The 23,089-nt window shown below is 43.7% G+C and overlaps 1 protein-coding gene across 1 annotated transcript in view; it reads left to right on the top strand.

Moving 5' to 3' along the window:
• Positions 1–22,772, top strand: part of ube2f (ubiquitin-conjugating enzyme E2F (putative)) — a 69,079-nt gene extending 46,307 nt beyond the window's left edge. Inside the window, exons 9-10 of the mRNA XM_080019701.1 lie at positions 276–338; positions 20,236–22,772. Coding sequence (XP_079875827.1) covers positions 276–338; positions 20,236–20,286 — 114 coding nt within the window. The 3' untranslated portion in view covers positions 20,287–22,772. The remainder of the gene's footprint in view (positions 1–275; positions 339–20,235) is intronic.
• Positions 22,773–23,089: the final 317 nt, after the last annotated feature.

The raw sequence follows: 23,089 nt of genomic DNA, 5'->3' as shown, positions 1-23,089 counted from the left end.
ATTCTACAACTACTAAACTTAATGATTCCTACAGAAGCTTTAACAGGCGCTGACTGTTGATTTGACTACTACTGACAAAATGTACTTATTGTAAGTCACGTTTGTTTGTCAATGACATAATGGACCAAAGTGTCAATGGGGACAGAAGACGAGAAGTGCGCTCACCTTTTGTTTCGGGTCTGGAAGGTGGAGTCGCGAGTTAACCTCAGCGAGCGGCGTCTTTTCTCCAACCCTCCGTCTGTTCTTACCTTCCTCTCTCTCCGTCTCTCATCCAGGACCTTCTAAACTTTGATGACCCACTGAACATTGACGCTGCAGAACATCACCTGAGAGACAAGGTACAGTACAAGTGAGCCGTGCTTTCTCCAGTCCCGCACAGAAGGTGTGAGATCATTTCCTTCAAGGAAATTCCTCTTTCCCTGATTCTGGCGAAAAAGTCCAAACCAGTTTCATCCCTGTGTGTCCAGAACTGAGAACGGTGACGGGCTGCATGCTAACCGTGTTGGCTTAATGCAAGGCTTCATTAAGGGGATCAACTAGTCTGTGAGAAAGGGGAGTCTCGCTTTAATCCTGTTTTTTGGGGGTTTTGTTTTTTTCTCTCTCAATCGAAATTAATATCATTGAAAGCTGTTTTTTGGACATTTACAAGGATTACTTTCTTATTTGATTTTTTTAAGTCACATCCTGGTAAATAGGTACCCGGTCCTAATCTACGCTCAGTGTCCACACTGGTTGCCATTCCCCTCTGAAGGGAACCTGGGAATCATACAAGATCACCAGGTTGTGTATTCTCTGCAGCAGGGCTTGCACTGACCCCCCATGAATTACTCCTTTTTTGGGGGAGAAAAAAAGGATTCCTCTTGGGTTTTGGTGAGGCGTGGTACTATCTACCAAAAGAGAGGATGTCAGGTAGCGATGCTGGGCGGTTTTAGAGAACGGAATGTAAAATGATTATGGGCTCTCAAAACACAAATCGGCGGGATATGCATGCAGGCTGCTGCACAATGCGTGTGCGTGAGTGTCAACTCTTCCTCGGGCAGGAACCGTTATGCCGCGTCCTCGTCCTTAAATGTCTTTAAATAGTCTTGGATTTCAATTGACAAGGTCTTAATTTCAACATTTAATCTCATTGCATTCATCCCACTGATGATATTATCCTGATTCAGGAAATTCGAGGAACCCTAATCACTGAAACGAATACCGCCCTTCATATTAACCTGCGCCTGCAGTGTTCTCCTTTAAATGTAATTACTTGCCTTGCTATTAAATCGAACGGAAAACGGTTCATAGAATCATCTAGTTCAGGACCGTAACCCGGTTTCTACCTAATACTCAGCTGTGTGCTGCTGCTGTGAACCACATATAAAGCACTCAACCTATGCACTTAGCTGAAATACTTGAAATGACTAAGAGATTTTTATTCATCTGAGAAAGCAAAAAAATAATAAAATAAAATCAAAAAGAAAGTACTCTGCCACCTGCAGACACTCTGTTTAGATGTTTTACTTTTTCCTTTTTGAGATCCCTATTATCATCTTCTGCTTTGTTTCGCTCTTTTATTCGGTCTAAGAGCCAAGCAGAACGTCTCGTTATAAAAGGTTCAGTCGAGGGGTAAGTCGCCCCTTTTGGTCTGAATCAAAATGTCTCCGGCGTTCAATTCCGGATGGGTACCATGCAGCCTATTCCAGATTTCCCCCACAGTTATGACTGACGATACACAACTTTCCTCTTCGGTGCGGCTGCAAACCAGCAGGAGGTTTTCTCATTTGGAAGTCAAATCGACTGTTCTAAAACCAACCCTTGAATTTACAAAGTCTCCTTGCCGGAGTGTTTGTTTCTCATGCATGCATGTGTGGGCTAGGTTCAGATAGTAAGTATATGCGTATCTTTTGAACTTTTGGCAGTCTGCTGTTTTTTGTGTTTTTCTTTCTTTCCTTGGTGGATAGTGCCATTTGTTTCATGTTAATTATTCTTTTTCAAACTCAATGCAAAAGTAAAATATGTAAATGCTTCTAGCCTCGTCAACCCGGCAATCTGTCTGGGCAATCACTAAGAAATATCCCAACAGGCGGTTTGTGTTACTGTGCAGGGATGGCTTATCACTGGAAAAGTAGCCTAATCAAATTATCATCAAATTGAGGCTGTTGACTTGGTTTTCTGTCCTCCGTTCAATGAAGGGACGGGGAAAAAAACAAAAACGTCATCTGTACACTTTCTCTCCCGGGGTTACATTGGTGGTGGACGCCCTCCAATTAATAAATAGGAAAGAAATTGAAGGGGTTTCCTTGACGACGTTGTCATGTTTTTCTGTTTGGTCCTTCCGACCATCAATCGAACTCCTCGTGAGGCTTCACTGCACTGCGGTCAAGTGAGCCATCGTCAGCCATCATTTTTGTGCGTGACTATTAGTGTAATTATGGTGCTATCGATATCACTAATTAGATAGAGAGGTAGACTCCTCCAAGCCCAACATGCATCATCCATGCATCCATATCTTTGACCTTTCATCCACCACCCGGCTCCCAAATCCCAGTTGAACGCCCGTTTCTATCGCACATCAGGATTTACTGCTAACCATCGCCAATAGGCAATAACCGCAGATGGCGGGAGCGCCCGGCGCCTTCCAAGCCCTCGTTCTCAGTCCATGATGATTTTTACGTTTAGTATTCCGGAGAAAGACTCCTCCGCAGTCGTCAAGGAACGAGGTATTTGCTTTCCCTCCCTTAGAGTTCTCGTTAACAGCTCAAATTTGAGTGTGGGCGGCAGCATTGAACGGACGGCCGACGCCCAGGTTGTTTGAGGCGTGGTCAGCACAGTTCGGTTCAACTACAGGTTGAAAAGTGAAAAGAGGAGCCGCTCGCTGCGCTGCACGCTCCCCATGTTGGTCTACCGGTGTTTGACGTCACCTTTTATGACACGTTGTCGCCCCCAACCGGCCTGGCGTGCTCTTGTGGGCGTTTTTGAATCGTTTTTGCCTTCTCGCGTGGACAGGGAATACCTTTTTCAGAAATATCCATACAGGTGTGGCGATGACGATGGCTGAGGCCGGCAGCACTGTGGTTTAGTAGCAAGTCTCAATAGGTGACACACTCATGGCCGTTCACCTCTCCTTTTTCGTCTGTTCTCTACGGCTCTTTCCCTTTCTTCTTTCTCTCTCTCCTCCCTCTCTCTCTTCGCCCATGTCTTCATGGCACTTGTCTGCACCTTTCCTTTTACCCCCCCGCATCTGTTTGCTAGCGTGCCAGATGGTTTTTCAGAGTGTTGTTCTCTTGCTTCTTGCTTCTGTTTGACTTTTCGTGGCGCTCCAACTGGACAAACCGGACTCTGCCGGGGGCCTCGTGACCGGAGCAGCCATTAAGAGCTCAAACTGAGTCGAGCAGAATGTTCTCGTGGTGGTTTCTTTATCTTCTGAGCGTATTGTTTGATCTTTAATACTAGCCAGACCCTGCTTCCCAGCATGCCTCGTTATGCATGGGGGCTGTGGCCTGCAGTTGGCAGTATTGGTAACTGTTTGGTGCCTTTTTTTGTGATTGGTGCATCTTTTTGTGTGTGTGTGTGTGTGTGTGTGTGTGTGTGTGTGTGTGTGTGTGTGTGTGTGTGTGTGTGTGTGTGTGTGTGTGTGTGTGTGTGTGTGTGTGTGTGTGTGTGTGTGTGTGTGTGTGTGTGTGTGTGTGTGTGTTACTATACCATTGCAAGGATCGGTTTCTCCAAAATTACTTTTGTTTTTGTGTAGAAGAACACGGACCTCCCTTACCAGTTGTATTTATTCGGACCTCACTTTGGGGTGTGTGTGTGTGTGTGTGTGTGTGTGTGTGTGTGTGTGTGTGTGTGTGTGTGTGTGTGTGTGTGTGTGTGTGTGCCTGACAAGGAAACAGTTAATAATAAAGTCAATGGACATTTTTCATCTTCACAAACCCTTAAACACCCACGCACACACAAACTGACAAAGCAGGAAGACTAATTTACATTTCTGTTATTTAAGTAACCTTTTCTAGTTCTACCTTTCAACAGCAGCAGCTATAGGGCTTCACAATAACCAGCCACAAGGTGTTTTTTTTCTTTTGTTTAGTTTCTTTTGGCTGCTTGTGAATGCCTCATGCTGGCATTTTAAGCATAAATGATTGTGTTGACGTTCATTTTGAGAGCCTTGATACACAGGGCACCTCTTCAACAAGTTTCTCTTGTTTTCTTCTTTGACTTTGCTTCACTGTAACCCGCTCATCTGAGCAGCGTCATTCTCAGTGATGGACTGGACTACTGAAAAATGAGTAGGAATGAGTTAAAAACTATTTTTACAAACCTTTATATTGTGACAAAGGGTCACACAATAGTTGTTGTATTGTTAAAATATTGCACGAGAATCATGATTATAAATACTGTGATGTCACACGTGCTGCTCAATCCTTTGTAATTCTGTATAAAGTATTTCCTTGGAAGATTTTGCAAACAGATTGCATAATAATGAATAAAAGGGAGCAGCATCAACAACATGACCGGTAAATAACTTCCTGTGAAAAGCCACCACTCCTCTCTCTCTCCCCTCCCTCTCTCCCTCCATCCCTTTCCCTCGCTGGAGTGATGATGATTCCCTGCTGTACATATGGACTCGTCTCACTCTGACCTTCTCCCACTGAGTTACAGCCGCAGCAGTCGACTTCCACAACTAGCACTCGTGTGTGCGCATGCATTCATATACACGTGTGTGTGTGTGTGTGTGTGTGTGTGTGTGTGTGTGTGTGTGTGTGTGTGTGTGTGTGTGTGTGTGTGTGTGTGTGTGTGTGTGTGTGTGTGTGTGTGTGTGTGTGTGTGTGTGTGTGGGCTTTTCAAGTGGAGCCTCTCTAGCAGTATATATTTATTTGGGGCTAGAGTGGATGATTGGAGGCATCCTCATGGGCGGTGGAGTGTGTGCGCGCTCGTGTGCATGTGTGTTTGTAGTTAATTGGGCTCGTGGAGAGCGCTGCTGCTGCTTTTGTTAGTTTTGAGTGGGTTTTTTGTGTTTGTTTATGTCCACTAGTATAATAAGGAGAGAGAACCCAGAGAATTGAACAGGCTTAGTGGGAAGAGCTTCCAGCATAATAATTAATTTTTTTTTTTTTTATTCTTTTTTTTTAATTGTATTTCCCTTACAATGAAGGTCCATGGTATATAGGCTTGAATTCCACTGTGGCTACAGTGCCATACACGCTAAACTTTTCTCAACAGTCAAAGCCTCAGGTTTTGGGTAATGTATTTCATAACATTTTATAATAAAGCGAAAAGCAGGAGGCGGGTATTTTAGCAGCTCATCCGGCCGACTGTAATTTTCCAACTATAACGTCCAGTACAGCACAGAGAGGTTCTGACATCAGTTCTGAGTAGGCCAGAATGGGAGATATTATGTTAGTTTCCTATCACAGAGGTCCCCAATGTTCCTTGTACCTTAAAATCTGAAATGGTGTTGAGACACGAGTTCTGAGGAGGCGAGCCGTTATCCACACTGACTGGTAGAGTCAGACTCTTCAAGATTCAAGATTCAAGAGGTTTATTCGTCACATACATATACATACTTTCATACATATATGCAGTGACATGTCAATGTCAACTCTGTGTGGCTTCCGGTCATTTGTGTCACACATGCAGTTTTTAAGTTTATGAAAATGCAACAGCTGAACTAATTGATATGTATTTTTTGGAGTGGTAGTGGTAGAGCGCAGCAGTGAGGAGGTGATCATTTTCCTCTTTGACTGATTTACTAAACTGGGCTGTGTCCGTTCAAACTGAAATGTGTGTTCACTGTTGTTGGGAGTTTTTTGACCTCATCAATTAAAGCGCAAATCCATCGGTTCTCTGTGTTGGGTGGATTACACTACAAGTCCCAGCATTACATCTGAAACTGCAATGGTAATTTTCAACGCCCAGGTTGACCCCTGTCAGATAATCTTACCAACTGCCAAATTTAGAAGCACACTCACACAATTGCAAAGAACACACCACAATCGATGTATAGATGAATTTTTCGGGTTTCGGCCGAAAACATAAAAAATGGAAGATACATTGACTATTCACCAATGGAGCCCACGCAGATTAAAACCATAAGTCGATAGGACTACGGTCAAAAACACAAGAGGAGGCGTCATTGACCATGGTGCAGTTTCCAAACAGGGCAAGATGACAATTGGCGGGTATAAACACACAATCCGTTAATTTCACCAACTGAGGCAAAACCCAAATATTTGCATCTCCTTGAGGATAATCCGGACTGTTTAACGTTGTCCAACAAATATGCCACTATCCACAATGTCTCTGAGGCCTTTGTCATGATTTGGAGCTCATGCTCTGGTCAGCCCCAGCCTCCTTTACATCGTAATGAATGTCCGTAGATCAGCATCGATCCGATCCCAGTCCAATGCGAGACACCCATCTGCTGCCACTGTCTCTTTATCTCTCTCCATCTCTCGCTCTGGATTCTTTCTCCCTCGGTCCCCTCAGAGAAGGATCAGCTTGTCCAATCAATAGTCAATCACCTACTGTATACACACACACGTTAACCTTTTCTGCTCTGTGGCCATAAGCGCAGCAATCTTCCTCGGGCCTGAGCGTTGTTCTCAGGGTCCCACGCGACAAACCGACACATTGACTGTTTGTGATCAATCGCTGCTCTGCCTGCTCATCAGCTATTTTAAACCGAGGCAGCTTAAACTTCTGTTCAAACAAAAGCATGAGCAGAACCTACCTCCTACACTTCCGACACGACAGCCTAGTGCTCGCCGTTTGTACGGCAGCAACGGACCTGCGTGCAATCTAACTTTTTTATGGGTTGTACCTTGTGCCACAGATTCCTGATGTTCCTCTTACCATAGACCCCCTCAAATTGTCACTTTGCCGGGGACCCCCACTCGCAAAACCTGTAACATAACACGTCATAGCATACATTATCATCAAATCAAATCAATTTTATGTATAGCACTTGTATAGAAAAAAAATAGTTTAATTTAGTAAGTTGCCCCAAGGTGCTTTGCACAAAACAGGATTAAAACAAAACAAATTGAAAGTACTAAGATGGCAGGAATCAAATTAACTATTATATTACTTATTATTATATTCAAGTTTTTAACCTGTGCTGTCAGCAGGCTGGACATACAACACAGGGTATTTGTGCCATTGCATCCAAGACAATCTGCAAGCAGAGTTAAAATTCTCAACCTGCAAAGCAACTCTTTATTAATCATTAAGCACTGCTTACAATAACTCAATAACCTGTCCGTGTCATGTTCCGTGTCATGTGTCCTCCAGCGAGCGTACGGGATTGGTCCCCAATTAGTTCTGGTGAATGAGGTCAGAATTAAGTAGTGGAAATGGCCTGGCAGCCTCCCATGGGCCCCGCAGCCGTATAGACACCCCCACCCCGACCGCAAGAACACTCCGAGCACAATGCACTGCAACCACAGAAGACCCTCAACCCACAGAGAACTCACAGAGCAACACCCACAAACAACCCCGAGGTGCACCAACCAGTCCCAGAAAGCACAAAATGCCACATACATACAAACACATAAAACCCACCCCCATGCGCAGGCATAAGATGCAACCGCAAGTGCAGAACCCAGGCGGCCGGAAATATTCGAAATAGAAAACGAAAAGGAACTAATTGAAAATAGAAAACATACAAGATATGTGTTCTTCAAAGGGTGCATACACATAGATACACCGATCAGCCGCAACATTAAAGCCATTGACAGGCTACGTGAATAATATTGCTCATCTCATTACAATGGCACTTGTCAAGGGGTGGGATATATTTGGCAGCAAGTGAAGTGAAGTGAGGTCTTGTGGAGTCCATGCCTCCACGGGTCAGAGCTGTTTTGGCGGCACAAGGGGGAGCTACAAAATATTAGGCAGGTGGTTTTACTGTTGTGGCTGATCGGTATATATTACAAACAGAACATATAAAATGTGCCTGTAGATAAGAGATGGGTACACAAAAGATAAGTGATAAAACAAGAGTGGGATAATTACTCACATGCGCAAAAGACTAAAAGTGTGTTTTAAGTCGACTTTTAAAAGATTCAACGGATTCGGCTGATCTGACATATTGAGGAAAGTCGTTTATAACCCAAATCTCATCACTTCCCTTAAACGTTGCGAGCTAGAGTTATGGATCAAGGCGTTTCCAATCGCTGAGGGATCTGCAATGATGACGGTACGCAGTCCTTTATTTGTAACAGTCACTAGCGACATAGCGATGCGTTGTGTTTATTTAATAAATCAATTTATCATTTTTCTTCAATACCTCTCCCAGACTCCCAGATCCTCTCACAGCTCCCAATCTGAGCTACGTATGACCAGCGAATGAGGGTGCTCGGAATTTTGGTCGAGGCCAATAAACATCACCAGACCTGTCGGATTTAGTAACAATAGCATCAACATATAAATAATCTGACCAAATATAGCTGTGGTCACCTCATTACAGGCACAGGCCGACGAGGACGCTGACTGAGCCGCGTCATGGTGACCTTACCAGAGCCGAGCAGTCAGGGGCCTAACGATCCCTGGATAACGACCGGGGATTCCGTCGTGTCTTCCCTCGTGTGTCCCAAGCTTTGAGTCTGACTTTAATAATGATGATAGAAAAAATAGCCTCAGTTTTATTTTTTTCTTAATCTTTCTTAGTCTTAATATATTTATTTATGCAATTATTTATTGCTTTTTCTTCTAAGGCTTACCACTGATTTAGATTTGTTGTTTTGTTAACAGCTGCCACAAAGGGGAAAAAATGACAGCAAATAAATTAGATGAATGAACAATCAACACAACCTTTACGTTGACATTGTCAAATTGGAGCCACTGAGTCGCACGCTACATTTTAAATTAATCTACAGAGAAGCACTTTGCAGAGTGAGAATGAACAGAGGACACGTTGAACCAAAAACCCAAACCCAGAACAGCACAGCCCTCAATTGCTTCTCTACTCAGGAGTGGCTTCACAAATGGACCCGATGTATAACTGTATGCAACCCCTTTAAAGTTGGGAAAAGTGAAGAGAAATGATTAAAGAGACAAAGAGCAAGAAACTGCCTTGGTCAAGTGTCCTATTCCAGTGTCAACTAAATCCATTACACATGTACTTGACCCAGTTTTTACCTTTTAATGTATCCTCAACAGTTCAATGTTCTATTATTGTTTGCTTAATTAACTTATATTATGATTTTTTTTAGTTTTGGTCTCCCTAATTAGCAGTTGTCCTTCCTTCTAATGGACTTCGTTGACACTGACTTGTACCATCGATCCGGCCAAACATGTACTCCATCCTCAATGGCATACTACATGCTGTGTGTGTGCACTTTCCTTCAGTGTACTTGGGTATGCGAGTAAATATAATTGACACAGCAGAACAACTTTTACTGGCGTCTTGCCCTCACAGTGCATTGTGGGATGTCATCCTGGTGCTTTTCACACATTATTTGGGCATGCTATGGTTTCGGACATTCTAAGCATTTACCTGCCGCGCTAAATATTATGGTACTGTACCATCTTGAATGCGGCAATGGTGTCAGCCTCCCTGTCAGTCTTATTTAGTTTCATCATACACCCCCCTCCATTTGCCATTGCAGCCTAAGGAGGTGTATCAAGAGGCTATTAGCTGAAAGCAGAGTCAGCTCGGCCGCAACGAAAAAACAAATGGCTTGTGTTTCTCTTATTTTATCATGGGGAGCTTAATAAGCAAAGCTGCGGGGGCTGTTTAAAAACCCTTGTTCTGTTCTTTTCTCTCTCTCCCCCCCATTGGCATATTGTCATATTTAGTGCGACTGAAGAGGTTTTGCCAGAGGAGCGTTTTTACCGGACCTGCCGGAGTATTTGTGAGGGAGTGCACATGCATGAACGTGCTTGTGTACATGCTTATGCCTGTGGTCTGTTTCTGCCGTTAACTGCAACAGTAAATGATGGGAGCCTAGTTTTGAAACGTGCTTCCCTCCACGTGTCTTTCTCCTGCCTCCCCTTGCCCTCCCTGTTCCCCCTTTTCACCCTGGTCTCTAGCTCCCGTCCCTCTGCCCTCTCTCCTCTCCGCTTGTTGCCTGCCCGCTCTTTACCTGCACGGTCTTTCACCCTCGTGGGATTATAAAGTAGATGCTTCCGCCCACAGGGTTTTAATTTGCATTGCCATCCCCTGCCTGTACACATGACTGGGTGAGGGTGGAGGTAATTGCCTTGCATGGATGGAAAAGAGCAGTTACGGAGTCAAGAGAGTGTTTGCTACGGTCTTAAAAAGAGAAAAAAACAAAAAGTATTTTTTGACAAACTGCAAAGTTTGCTGACTCTTCAAACAAATTAAGTACCAAAGTGCAAGACTGCAGCCTCAGACATTTTTTAAGTGGTGTGAGTTTTGTCGAGTTTTGTTTTGCCCTTTTTTTGAAAAAAGTACAAGGTGATCGTTTTTAATTATATCTTGTGAATTTGTGTGAGGCTAATGCATTACAGAAATGAGCTTAATAGAAAGTATTTTTTTGTTTTTATGGGGGAGTAGGGGTGGAGGGGTTATTCCATCCTTCATTATTGCTTTCTAATGTGGGTGGAAAACCTTGTATAGCTTGTCCAATCAATTCAAATGAAATAGCGCTGCCATATTCCATCTTTTAATTGGACTTTTTGTGATTCGCAAAGTTTCCATGGGACACCTTCATTGAGTCCTCATATTGCATTTCAGCCAACATTTTACTGTCAACTGTTTCTGCCCTTGCTTTTGTTTGTGTGAGGCGTTCTAATTGGGTCGCGTTTAAAGTGGGCCTATTATGCTCCTCTTCACCAAGTTAATACACTGATCAGCCACAACATTAAAACCATTGTATAATTAATATATATATAAATATTGTGTAGCTCCCCCTTGTGCCGCCAAAACAGCTGTGACATGTCAAAAAGGTTGACACCGTGATCAACAGCTGTCTCTGGACAATAACCGGCTGCCTGAAGCCTACCCCTGTGTCCTACCTGCCAGTCCTTTCAGAAATTGCCCCGGCCGGACTTCGACGAGAGGCCCAGACACACAGCTGGCATATCCTGCATGACACAACCGTTAAATCAGCGCCTCCACACAGACTCAAGTCCCGCCACCCCTACAACAAGGCGGCACAACAGATGCTCCGTTCCATCCCGGAGGACTTGTCAACTAGTGCATGGCTGGTGGCATCATGGTATGCATTCAGGACCCAGGAGATGGTGTTGAAGGAGAACATCTACCACGCCGGCAATGGACCCTGCTGAACCGCATGCGAACCGGAGTTGGCCGCTTCAAGACATCTTTGAAGAAATGGGACTTGGCAGACAGCACAGCATGTGAATGTGGCCAGCCAGAGCAGACTGCCGAACACATAATTACCACCTGTCCTCTGCACAAACCACCATCAGAGATCGGCCTCTTCCAAGTGGGACCAGAGATGAGGGCGTGGCCGCAAGACACTGAGTTGGACATCTGAGGATGATACACGAGAACAAGAAGAGTTGTGACCCGTGGAGGCATGGGCTCCACAAGACCTGTGAAGGTGTCCTGTGGTATCTGGCACCAAGACGTCAGCAGCAGATCCTTTAAGTCCTGGAGGTTGTGAGGTGGGGCCCCCATGGATCAGACTTGTTGCTCCAAAACATCCCACAGATGATCCATCAGATTGAGATCTGGGGAATTTAGAAGCCAAGTCAACACCTTGAACTCTATGTCATGTTCCTCAAACCATTCCTGAACATTTTTTGCAGTGTGGCAGGGTGCATTATCCTGCTGAAAGAGGCCCACTTTTAGTAGGTACTAACCAACACCCCACAAGACCTGTGGTTTTGGAGATGCTCTGACCCAGTCGACGAGCATCACAATGTGTCACCTTGTCAAAGTGGCACAGATCCTTACGCTGCTTCAACACATCAACTTCAACAACTGACTCTTCACTTGCTGCCTAATATATCCCACCCCTTGACAGGTGCCATTGGAACCAGATGATCAATGTTATTCACGTCACCTGTCACTGGTTTCAATGCTGTGGCTGTTGGTGTATATGGTCTCCGAGGTCCCAAAAAGAGGAGCCACCCTTCCAAGGCCACTAGTTCTGTGAGCCAAAGGCTTTTGAGCATGGCTTACAGGTTTTTGTTTTATTTACTGGGTAAACTTTCACTAATTTGACCTTATCAGTTCACTAAAATCTGTTTCTGAACAAATTTGGCGCAATAAATAAGCAATCAAGTTACTGAATCTTCGCTGATATCAAACCAACAAGGCCGACAGTAATTTAAAATTTTCATGCTCCGGTCATGCTCCAGTCGCTGAGGTGGAGTTACTCAGATGGAGGGCAGTTCTAATTCCATTGCAGTGACATACATTGCTGCGATGAAGTACATTATGACAGCAAAGCTGAACGGCTCGTTTTAGGACATTCTGAAACAGATAGATCGCAAAAAACTGACTAGGTTGTCTTATTTCACAGTTTGCATGTTAGTAGGCCCATCGGAGACCCAAATGTATGTGCAAAAGCGCTGAAAACGTGAGTTTTGCATAATATAGTGATGGGTGCTGTTCTCTTCCATGCGCTGCACCCGATACACTACTGTACATACACTCTGCCTCTGCCCTTCTGTTAAATGCATGGAGTGTCTCGTTTGTTTGTAATGGAAATGCTTTCCATTTTTTGCAGTTGCATGGAACAGAAAGCCAACAAGGCTTCTAACAGAACAGATGTGTGGACAGACACGATTACAGGAAGATGAATTTACATAGCAACAGCCAAGCCAAATTGTCCTAGCTGTTTATCAAAAACACTGACTTTGCTTTCTAAAAAAAACAATCCTTGGTGAAGGAAACGGTAGCTGAACAAAATTGTTGACCACTATAATCAACTACTTCTGCACCGCTGCAGGCATTAAAGCATTATGCAAAACTCACTTTTCAGTGCTTGTGCACATATGTTTGTGTCTCTGATGGTTCTACTAACACACACACACACTGTGAAATAAGACAACCCAGTCATTTTTTTGTGTGCTGTCATATTTCAGAAAACACACACACACCCACACACTGACACTGTCATTATAATGGGCACACTACACACCTACACACTTTCTTTGGATGTACTGACTCGACTTTTGACTTTTACCTATTTTTGCACAGAATATTTTTTCTTTTTTGTTTGTACAGGCCACATTTCTATGATATTTATATTTTTACACTCTTTATTTTATACATAATTATATTGGGATTTTTTATTGCTGCTAAAAATGTGCACAATCTCTGCAGGCACTGCCACTTGCATTTCACTGCTTACCTGTATGCGTGTGACAAATAAAAATCTTGAATCTTGAAATATCTCACGAAACAAGCCGTTCAGCTTTGTCGCTGGGTCCTACTTTCTGTAGCACTGAGAGGCATTCTTAATTTAATCGCCCTCCATCTGAGTAACTCCACCCACGGATGGAGCACGACCGGACCAGCTAGCATCGAAGCTAAGAGATAATCATGGGAAGTTCCCTGCTGGCTGCAGAGACCAGCAATGTAAATATTTAAAAATAATAATTCTGTGTTTTTCTTTCTCTCTCTCTCTCTCTCTCTCTCTCTCTCTCTCTCTCTCTCTCTCTGTGTGTGTGTGTGTGTGTGTGTGTGTGTGTGTGTGTGTGTGTGTGTGTGTGTGTGTGTGTGTGTGTGTGTGTGTGTGTGTGTGTGTGTGTGTGTGTGTGTGTGTGTGTGTGTGTGTGTGTGTGTGTGTTCTCCAAACAAAACAGTAGATGTAGTTGTTTTATTTTTTGTTTCCATAATTGAATGAAACAAAAAAGCTCCAAGCCCCCACCGCATCCAACGGTGCTCCAAGCTCGCCGCTGCTCCAGACACCGCGCTGAAAGTCGGAACAAACTTTTGAATGAGGCCTGGTAGATCTAATATGAGTTGGATACGGAGCTGGAGCTGGATTGATTATTCCTCGTCTCAAATGTGTTCAGATGTTGGTGGACTGATGAGGTGAAATCAGTGGAAGTTGCGGAGTAAATACCACGGAAGCCGGAAGCCATGCTCAAACCCCATTGGCTAACAGAACTAGGAGCCTTGGGAGGGTGGCTCCTCCCACGGAAACAGCCCGTTTTCAGACAGGGCGGATTGGACCCATGTTAGAATGGTTCGAATGCATAATTAGAGTGGTATTCTGGTTTTCAGCTAAACAACTTTCGAACATGTTTTCGGGATCCCAGAGACCATTAACTTGCTGAAAATGGAGGCCCACTTTAATAGTAGCAGCATATGGAGCGTAGAACCTTGACATGGACTTCACCATACATATAATTACCATATATATAATCTCAAAGGAGGCGACATTACTCCCCCGAAATAATTTGACCTGAACGTGAAACCTACATCATCCTGGCAGGCTGACAGACGGCTCCCTTAAAAGCTTCACTTGAAAGGACCCGTAACAGCTTTTTGTGAACGTGATGTTCTTCCCCTCTACCTGTCCTCTCTCCCTCAGGCTAATTATCACTGATGTCTTTCCCTCCGAGCAGGGTGCTTATCCAAGGCTGCCTACGGCCCTAGAATTACAGCCTTTGAGGCTCCTCAGGTGACGAGATTCCAGATGCAGTGGAAACCACCTGAGAATGAAAGTCGGGCTCTGAGAAGAAAAACCTCCCTGTTCTGCAAAGGTGGTTAAATATCATTAAAAAAAAAAAAAAAAAAAGGATGGGGGGGGGGATGCCTATTTTGATTACTATACAATTTTATATTAGAAAGATTATTGTCAAGGACAGAAAAGACAGAATTGTAAACACTGAACATGGCGCCACCAACTTAAGTTTGTGATGTCTCTGTATACAAAGTTAAAGGAGACTCTCTGCCACGTTACTGAGATGGCGTCCAAGTGTATACACTTCTCTGGAAGCGCTTTGGAAAAACTCCACCTCAACGTTTAAACCAAAACTACTGTGTTGTCCTTCATCAGGGCAACCAAAGGTGCCACAGCCGATAGTAGCATAAATACAGTACATCCATGAATGCATACATCGCTTTCAAGGCACTGCAAATCAAAAAAGTATAAATGATAGTACTTGAAATGTATTTTTGTTGACACAAACCGCGTCTGCAGAGCCACGCTTTATTATTAAATTATCTTTTATGAATAAAAATCAGTTGCATACAAATATATTGCTTTTATCTTGACAAACACCCTCTACATTCTATCTTGTGACCATGGAGTAAGGAGTATGACTGTTATGCTTAGTTTTCATTTTTAGTTTTTTTGAAGTAAAGCAGATAATTCAGCCTTTACCTCCTGTGTACAGTTGGGCTGAAGGGGTGTGTGTGTGTGTGTGTGTGTGTGTGTGTGTGTGTGTGTGTGTGTGTGTGTGTGTGTGTGTGTGTGTGTGTGTGTGTGTGTGTGTGTGTGTGTGTGTGTGTGTGTGGGTTAGTCAATTTGCTTATTTGCCTGTTTACGTGCTTATGTGCATGGTTAATGTGTTGTAACCTCCCCAAGGCTAAAAGTAATGAGAGGAAAAGTCCCCAAGCTACACAAACTGGAACCCATTGGCCCTCTGTGTGCAGTTATTACAGCTGTTGTCATCACCAGTAAAGTCACTGTTTGTTGATTTTTTTGTTGAGTTGTGTGTGTTGGCAACCTTTTAGAGTGCTTCCATTTCCAAATCCTCCCTCTCTCTCTCTCTCTCTCTCTCTCTCGCTCGTTATACTTCATGCCCTAGTGACTACACATGAACCCCCAGGAATTTAGTGCGTGACAGACGGACTGGAGCTCTGGTATAAATAAAAGCCCTGATGTCAGTGGGAGTCTCGGATGTGAAAGTTCATGTTGCATAGCATGACATGTGGAGTAGGATTAGATTTATTGGCCTGGGCCCCCAAGGGAGAGCAGAGGAAAGGGAATGGGAGGGAGAGGAGGAGAGGAAGAAGAGGGTGTATGAAGAGGCAGGGTGACTAGGGAGAAGGTTTTGAAGGTAATGGCGAACAATGGAGGACGGAAGCAGCGAAACCAGGGGAAAGAGGATTTAGTAGCTAACGCTGAGGACAACGTTTGATATAAGGGTGAATGCTGGATGTATTCCAAGAGCATACTGGATGCTGTAAGGTGAATTCCAACAATAGACTGGACGGTGTAAGGTATATTCCATTAGCAGATTGAATGGTGTAAGATGTATTCCAAGAGCATACTGGATGCTGTAAGGTGTGCTCTGTTCACAGACTGGGTGATATAAGGTGTATTCAAACGGCATACTTGATGGTGTAAGGTGTATTCCTTTAGCAGACTGGGTGGTGTAAGGCAGGCCTATTCAGCTACCTGCCCGCGGGTCGGATACGGCCCATTTGAAAAATTTTATGGCTCGCAAGAGGTTGCCACGCCAGAGTTAGTTTTCCGAGATCCCATTGAACGCTGCATCAGTTCGCTCACATCCGAGTTACACTTTTCCGAGTTCCCTCTGAACGCAGCATCAGATCGCTCAGTCAGTTTGTCAGTCAAAACAATCAATTGTTTTTGATAGTGAACAGGCCCATTTATTGTTAGTCTGATGGCTAATGTTTTTACTATGGTAATCTTGCATTTAGCATTTAATTTTATGGATATGTACCTGTTTTTAAAGCACTTATGTATGCTATGATATTATAAATGGGCCTTCTTACTGTTGGTGTTATGGATACTGTTTGACTATATTCCTTTTTGTTTTCTACATTTGTGGAAATGGACCTGTCAGAAAAAACCTCATCACGACAAAGAAAAGTATAAATGGGTTATAAGGAGCCATTTATAAATGGGTTATGAGCGGGTCATCGAAGGAGCCACTTTTTGTTTTCCTAATGGCACAGAAACCAAAACGACATTTGAGCCACTGGAGTCCCCAGAGCAGCTCCCGCCTCCCACAGGGAGGCAGATATAAATACTGTCTGCAAGACCAACAGGAGGAGCGGAGACCAGAAGGACCTCGAGTGACACTGGGACGTGACGTGACCTTTGCAAGTCGGCCTCGTCAGCCTCCCCTCAGCCCTCCACAGGGGAGACGAGGCCAGACGGCTTCTCTCCGCTGAGCTCCTTGACCTGTGGGAGAGCCGGAACGTGAAGGCGCCGGGAAGAAACGAGCTCCTGTGATGGACGGAGATGACGGCAAGGGGGGAGGGAGGGATGAGACGAAGTGAGGACTGAAAGAGCAGCCCCCCGGGGGGAGGTGGGGCGGAGGGAAGAGAGATGCGAGGGCTCGAGGGACAGTAGGTAAGAGACAAAGAGGAGGAGGTGGAGAAACGACGGCGAGAAGTGGATCTTGACGGATCAGAACAAGGGGAGGGAAGAAATGTATGGAGAGGGATCAGCGTTGACGGGTGATGGACAGGAGATGAAGAGTTGAAAGGGTTGAGGGAGGGAGGGAGGACGTCTGGGAGCTCATGAGGAGCTGGGGTCAGAGCCCAGGGGGACATTGTAGAAGAACGGGATGGAGGGGGACAAAGGAAGTATGGAACTGGGGTGACACATCCGATGCACCTCGCTGCGCCTGAAAACAAAACACCCGAGTTTTTACCTTGCAATGAGTCGAGCCCGACCAGATTCACGGCCGCGTATCTAGCTTCACGGAGCGTGGAATCCGCTGGTGGAGCCGGCTACGATGGTGGAGCGGGGCGCTTTGTGACATCATCATTCAATTTGTTATATACTCATACAGGTCCTTTCAAAATGTAAGACTAACAAAGACATTTTAATGGCACAGTTTAACAAAATGTCAATGATTTAGTCCAGTGTTCCACCATGGCCAATGAAACTGCCGGTTAAAGTCCCACACCGGGAAAGACAGTCTTTGTGACTCAGTCACAGAGCCCTGAAGCCACGCCCCCTCCTGGCTCGCTGTTCACTGTTTATTGAAAGTGTATTAATATTACACTTGTCACGTGTCTCTTGACGCAGGATCTGCGTCAAGACGAGAAGGAGCCCATACTGCGTTCCATGGAAACTCTGAAAATTGTAACTTGTGTTGGTAGGAAGTAATGCTGATTTCCATGGGAACTCTGAAAATTGTAACTTGTGTTGGTAGGAAGTAATGCTGCGTTCCATGGGAACTCTGAAGATTGTAACTCGTGTTGGTACGAACTAATGCTGCGTTCCATGGGAACTCTGAAAATTGTAACTCGTGTTGATACGAATTAATGCTGCGTTCCATGGGAACTCGGAAATTGTAGCTTGTGTTGGTAGAAAGTAATACTGCGTTCTATGGGAACTCAACTGTAATTCATAACTAACGCAACTAACCTAGACCCAACAATGCAGCAATAACAATATTTATTATTATTATTATTATTTTATTATTTTATAAGTTCCTCCACACATCCACATTAAATCTCCTATTTCACACCATGTACAGCTGCTTTATATTCAGATTGAACATTTTCTTTCAGTATTTTAGGCTCGCTGGATGTATAAATGAGTGTGAATCCATCTTATATCAAGTCTTTGAAATGATCATCTGCGGATGCTCTTGCTGGAACCAGGATTTGTGAAACTGTTTTTTCTGCGTCTCGCGGTGTTGGCACCGTCCTGCTCCCACATCACTCCCGAAAATCAATTAACCTTAAATTTATAGCACACCTTCACGACCCGGGAGCAGTTTGACGGAGAAAAGATATTGATTAATCCTGGAAATTAGACAGTAGAGAACCTCCCTCAGGCGACACCTGGTGACTAATGGAGAGTTTTATCGTTTGCCTTGACAGAAATGTCTGGAAAACCTATGAATATGAAACGGTATGATGTCATGCTGTATTTTTTACACCTTACATTTTTATTACTTTTTAATTTTATGGATTAAAAATATAATAAAAATAGATAGATAGATAGATCGGTGGGTACTCAATTCATCCCCAGAAAGAAAATCCAGTGTCGTCGCACCTCACATCACAATAGGAAATGATAATAATCAAGAAATAGAGTAAAAATAGAGAAAAGAAAATGGCGATACACAATAAACCTGGAAGTTCACTAGAGACCGAAAATGTGTGATAAATATACAATGAACAGTAAAGTCAAATAAGATTACGGCAGTATACAAAAAACTGATGATAAACAATAAATATAAACAAAACAACTTATGTAAAAGTAACACAAAACAAGGAAAAGAACCTAAAAAAAAACGAGAAAAATAGTCAATGTACATGAACCCGAACACTAAACTAGAAGAGGGATACATTTGCAGTGTACAATAAAATCAAGAAGTAAACAATAAAATAAACAAAACAATAAGACAGAAAATGAAAAAAAAATGATGACTTCACTTCCAATTAACATGCAGCGGTAAAATCCCCAAATCCCTGTTGGATCAGAACCGTATGTGTATGTATGTGACAAATAATCTCTTGAACTTGAACTTGAACACGAAACTCTGAGAAAAACCGACTAAAGGCTCAAAAGCTCTAAAAGCGGTGACATCACATCGTACTTTCCACATTAAGGTTGTAATCCATCACATCGTCTGTGTTTGGTGGATTTCACTTCAAGCCCCAGAGTTCCATTGGAAACCTCAACGTTTTGTTTTTTTGTTGTTTCTTTTCCCCAACATCAGGGTTGACCCTCGTCTTCACTCCACGATGTCACTTTCTTTCTTTTTTCCGTTGTTTTTGTTTTACCCTTGGTCACTCGGGGTGGCGGTGGATATTTTTGGGTTATTATTTTGTGAATGTTCATCCATATCAACGGTTTTCCTAACAACAACCATCTGCAGTGTGGCTGCCTTTCACTTTTTGTGGATTTCCGATCTGCATTCTTGGTGGGAATTGCAGACCCCACCACCAACATTGTAACAGCAATACATTAAGAGTGGGTTGAACCAGCAATGGTTAAATGAACGGGACAACCCCCCCCCCCTAATGCCCGCCAGCTAAAAAGAAATACATCAAGTACCTGATTTTTTTTAACAAAATAATCTTATGGATTACCACTTTAATTGTAGTCTCAGAGAATCACATTTGTATATTCTGTATGTTTTTATATATTTCACTATCTCTGGGGGTTTTTCAACTATTTGGCAATTTTCTTTTTTATCATATTTAAACTTCACTTTTTATTCTATTTTATTTTTTATTATTATTTCTTTTCTCGGACAGTTAAGCTTTTTTTTTTTTTTTGCTTTAATTGTCCGTATTTTCCTCGTACATGTAAATGCACGCGGTGGAAGAAACTCTGCCCTTGAAAGTGACAAACTAAATCTCCTCTTTTTCCCTCATCACATCTGTTTTCTTTTCTCTCCCTCCCTCCCTCCCTCCAGGAGGATTTCCGGAACAAGGTTCAGGATTACATCAAGCACTACGCCAGATGATAGAAGGATGGAGGCGTCGCGCTCCCTTCCTCGGCCTGCACCAACCGACCGATCCATCAGCTCTGCCTTGCCTCTGACCCCGCCCCCTTCCCTGTCTCCTGGACCAGTCCTGCCCCTGGCCCCTGGCCCCTGGCCCCTGGCCCCCTCGACCTGGCTGCATTAAATGTACCTGCCGCCGGAAAACAAACGTGGATAGAAGAGAGGGCGTTAAAAAAAAAAAAAAAAAACTATGTGTGAAACAGAAGAAGAGGAAGAAATTTATGCTTTAATTGTCCTGATTGGATGAGTCGTGGTCACCATGGTAACTACGTGCAGCGACGACGAGGCTCCCCCACAGCGACGAGGGAGGGATCTGAACCCAAAATATATATTAAAAAAAAAAAAAAAAAAAAAAAAAAAGTCCGAAAGGCATCGGGAAAGACTGAATCTGTCTGTTCGTGTTTCTTCACTTTCCAGTGCCTGCCAAGTACGTGTTGCTCAAGATGCAGAATCCGTGGAACACACACACACACACACACACACACACACACACACACACACACACACACACACACACACACACACACACACACACACACACACACACTCCGTCGTTGCCCTGCACCCCGCCCGACCCCATGAGACAGCACTTGAATGACCAATGACCTGGGTCCGTTACACACACACACACACACACACACAGAGACACGCACACATTCAATCATTCACACACACACACACACACACACACACACACACACACGCTGTAAGGTGATGTTTTTACCATTTAAATGCAAAACCAGCTCAGTGGTTATTTCCTTTCCTTTTTCATTTTAACATTACAAACTAAAAAAGGTCGACAAAAAAAAAATCACTTTTTTGATCGGCGAGAAAGAGAGACAGAGAAGAGGAGGGGGGAGGAGGAGAGGTGGGGAGAGACAGACAGAGAGGGAGGAGAGAAGTGAGAGAGAAAGCAACTTATTTACAGCCAAAATGTTAGTAACCACTCTTTCAAGGCTCTCGCTCTCTCTCTCTCTCTGGCTCGCCCTCCTTCACTGTCATCCCACAAACACACACACACACACACTGAATCGGGCCCTGTGAATGTGAATGTGTATGTGTGCATGAACACAAATCAAAATGTCTAATGTGAAGCTTTTTTATTATTATTATTATTATTATTATTATTCCATGTGTAAATCAGAATTGCAAAAAAATCTGTCTACTTACATATCTCGATGTCATGGCGAAGAAATCTGCTTTCTGAGCAAAATACTGTGTGTGTGTGTGTAAGCTCACGGTCTGCGTGTAATCAATTTTTATTTGCTCACATGTTTATTGTCCATTTGATGATTTATTGGGATAGGTGTGTGTGTGTGTGTGTGTGTGTGTGTGTGTGTGTGTGTGTGTGTGTGTGTGTGTGTGTGTGTGTGTGTGTGTGTGTGTGTGTGTGTGTGTGTGTGTGTGTGTGTGTGTGTGTGTGTGTGTGCAGGTCTGAAGGCAAATTATCTAGCATGTGCACACATCTGTCCTCTGTAGCGGAAGTGTTTGGGAACGTTAACATATTTTATTTTTATTTTTTGACCCGTATGCGTCATGGTGTGATAATATTAATAAACACAAAATCGAACAAAAACAACTCACAATTTTAACGTGGCTTTCCTGAGGGGGAACAAAAGAAAACGCAAGAAGACGCTCACATCGCCCAAATTAAAGTAGCTTTGGACTTTGTGCCGTGTGTGTGTGTGTGTGTCCGCATGCTCTGTGTCTCGCCAACAACTCGATGTGAAGATCAGCTTCGTTACAGTGAAAAGAAATTAGATAAAAAAACACAAAATACAGGAAACTGCTGAAGGACAGGAAGTATAACTGAGTAGCTTTCTGTGCGGCGTGTGTGTGTGTGATTATTTGTTTACTTTAGGGATCACTGCAAACACCGATCGACGCAAAGCCGTCCATGTTGAGTAATTGCCGCTTTTGTCGCCGAGATGTTATTCCGTCGCTTAACGTTATAAAGTGATTTCTGTGCGCGAGCGCTGATGGAGACACGGCAACGAAAACAACTCGTGGAATCTGTCTTTGGTCATTTCGGGTTTTATCCGTGATCTAGTCTACGTCCATTGCTTTTGCAGTTACCTGTGTTTTTATTTTTTGTTTTTTTTGGGGGGAGGGGGGCGGTCTCGGTCTCTGAACTAGCTGTGTCTTCGGGCGGCGGGAGCGGCTTTAATGCTAATTTCTTCTTTTCTTCAACCTTTTCTTTCTAAGATTGTATATCCTTTTTTTTTTTTTTTTTAAGATATATTAAAGAATATGTTAAAAAAAATAAAGAGGAAACGTGTGTGTTCAATGGTTTCTGGTGCAAATGCAGAAGACATGAAGACAAAAGGCTGAGAAAGACTTCTAGGTCGCAGTTAAAGTTATAACGCTCACACCGCTTTGCCTCCGAGAAACGTACCACTCTGCTGCAGCTTCTGGCTGTGCCTCAACGCCGCCCGACGGGGCAATCGTTTAAACCTCGTTCAATGATTTGAGGCTGAGACGGTCAAATGGGAGATTGTTAATGCATTTCACACTCTCCCGTAGCACGGCTTGACTGGAGGGGTGCCTAACAATTTATAACCACCAACCATAGCAAGGGGAGACACGAGTGCATTTTGTGCATGCAAATTAAGTGCAGCACTAATTGACCCAAACAAATTAGGCAAAATGTACGTCACGAAGACGGGAAAGAATTGCAATAAAATAATGGAACGAAAAAGATATTGTGCGGTGTTTTGAGAGCTCGGCGCGCGGGGCTGCGGGTTGTTATGTGAAACAGACCAAA

Source organism: Zeus faber, assembly GCF_960531495.2.
Source record: "Zeus faber genome assembly, chromosome: 18".
In the NCBI taxonomy this organism is placed as follows: Eukaryota; Metazoa; Chordata; class Actinopteri; order Zeiformes; family Zeidae; genus Zeus; species Zeus faber.
The sequence above is the reverse complement of the archived record's forward strand: the minus strand, read 5'-3'. Positions and strand labels throughout refer to the sequence as shown.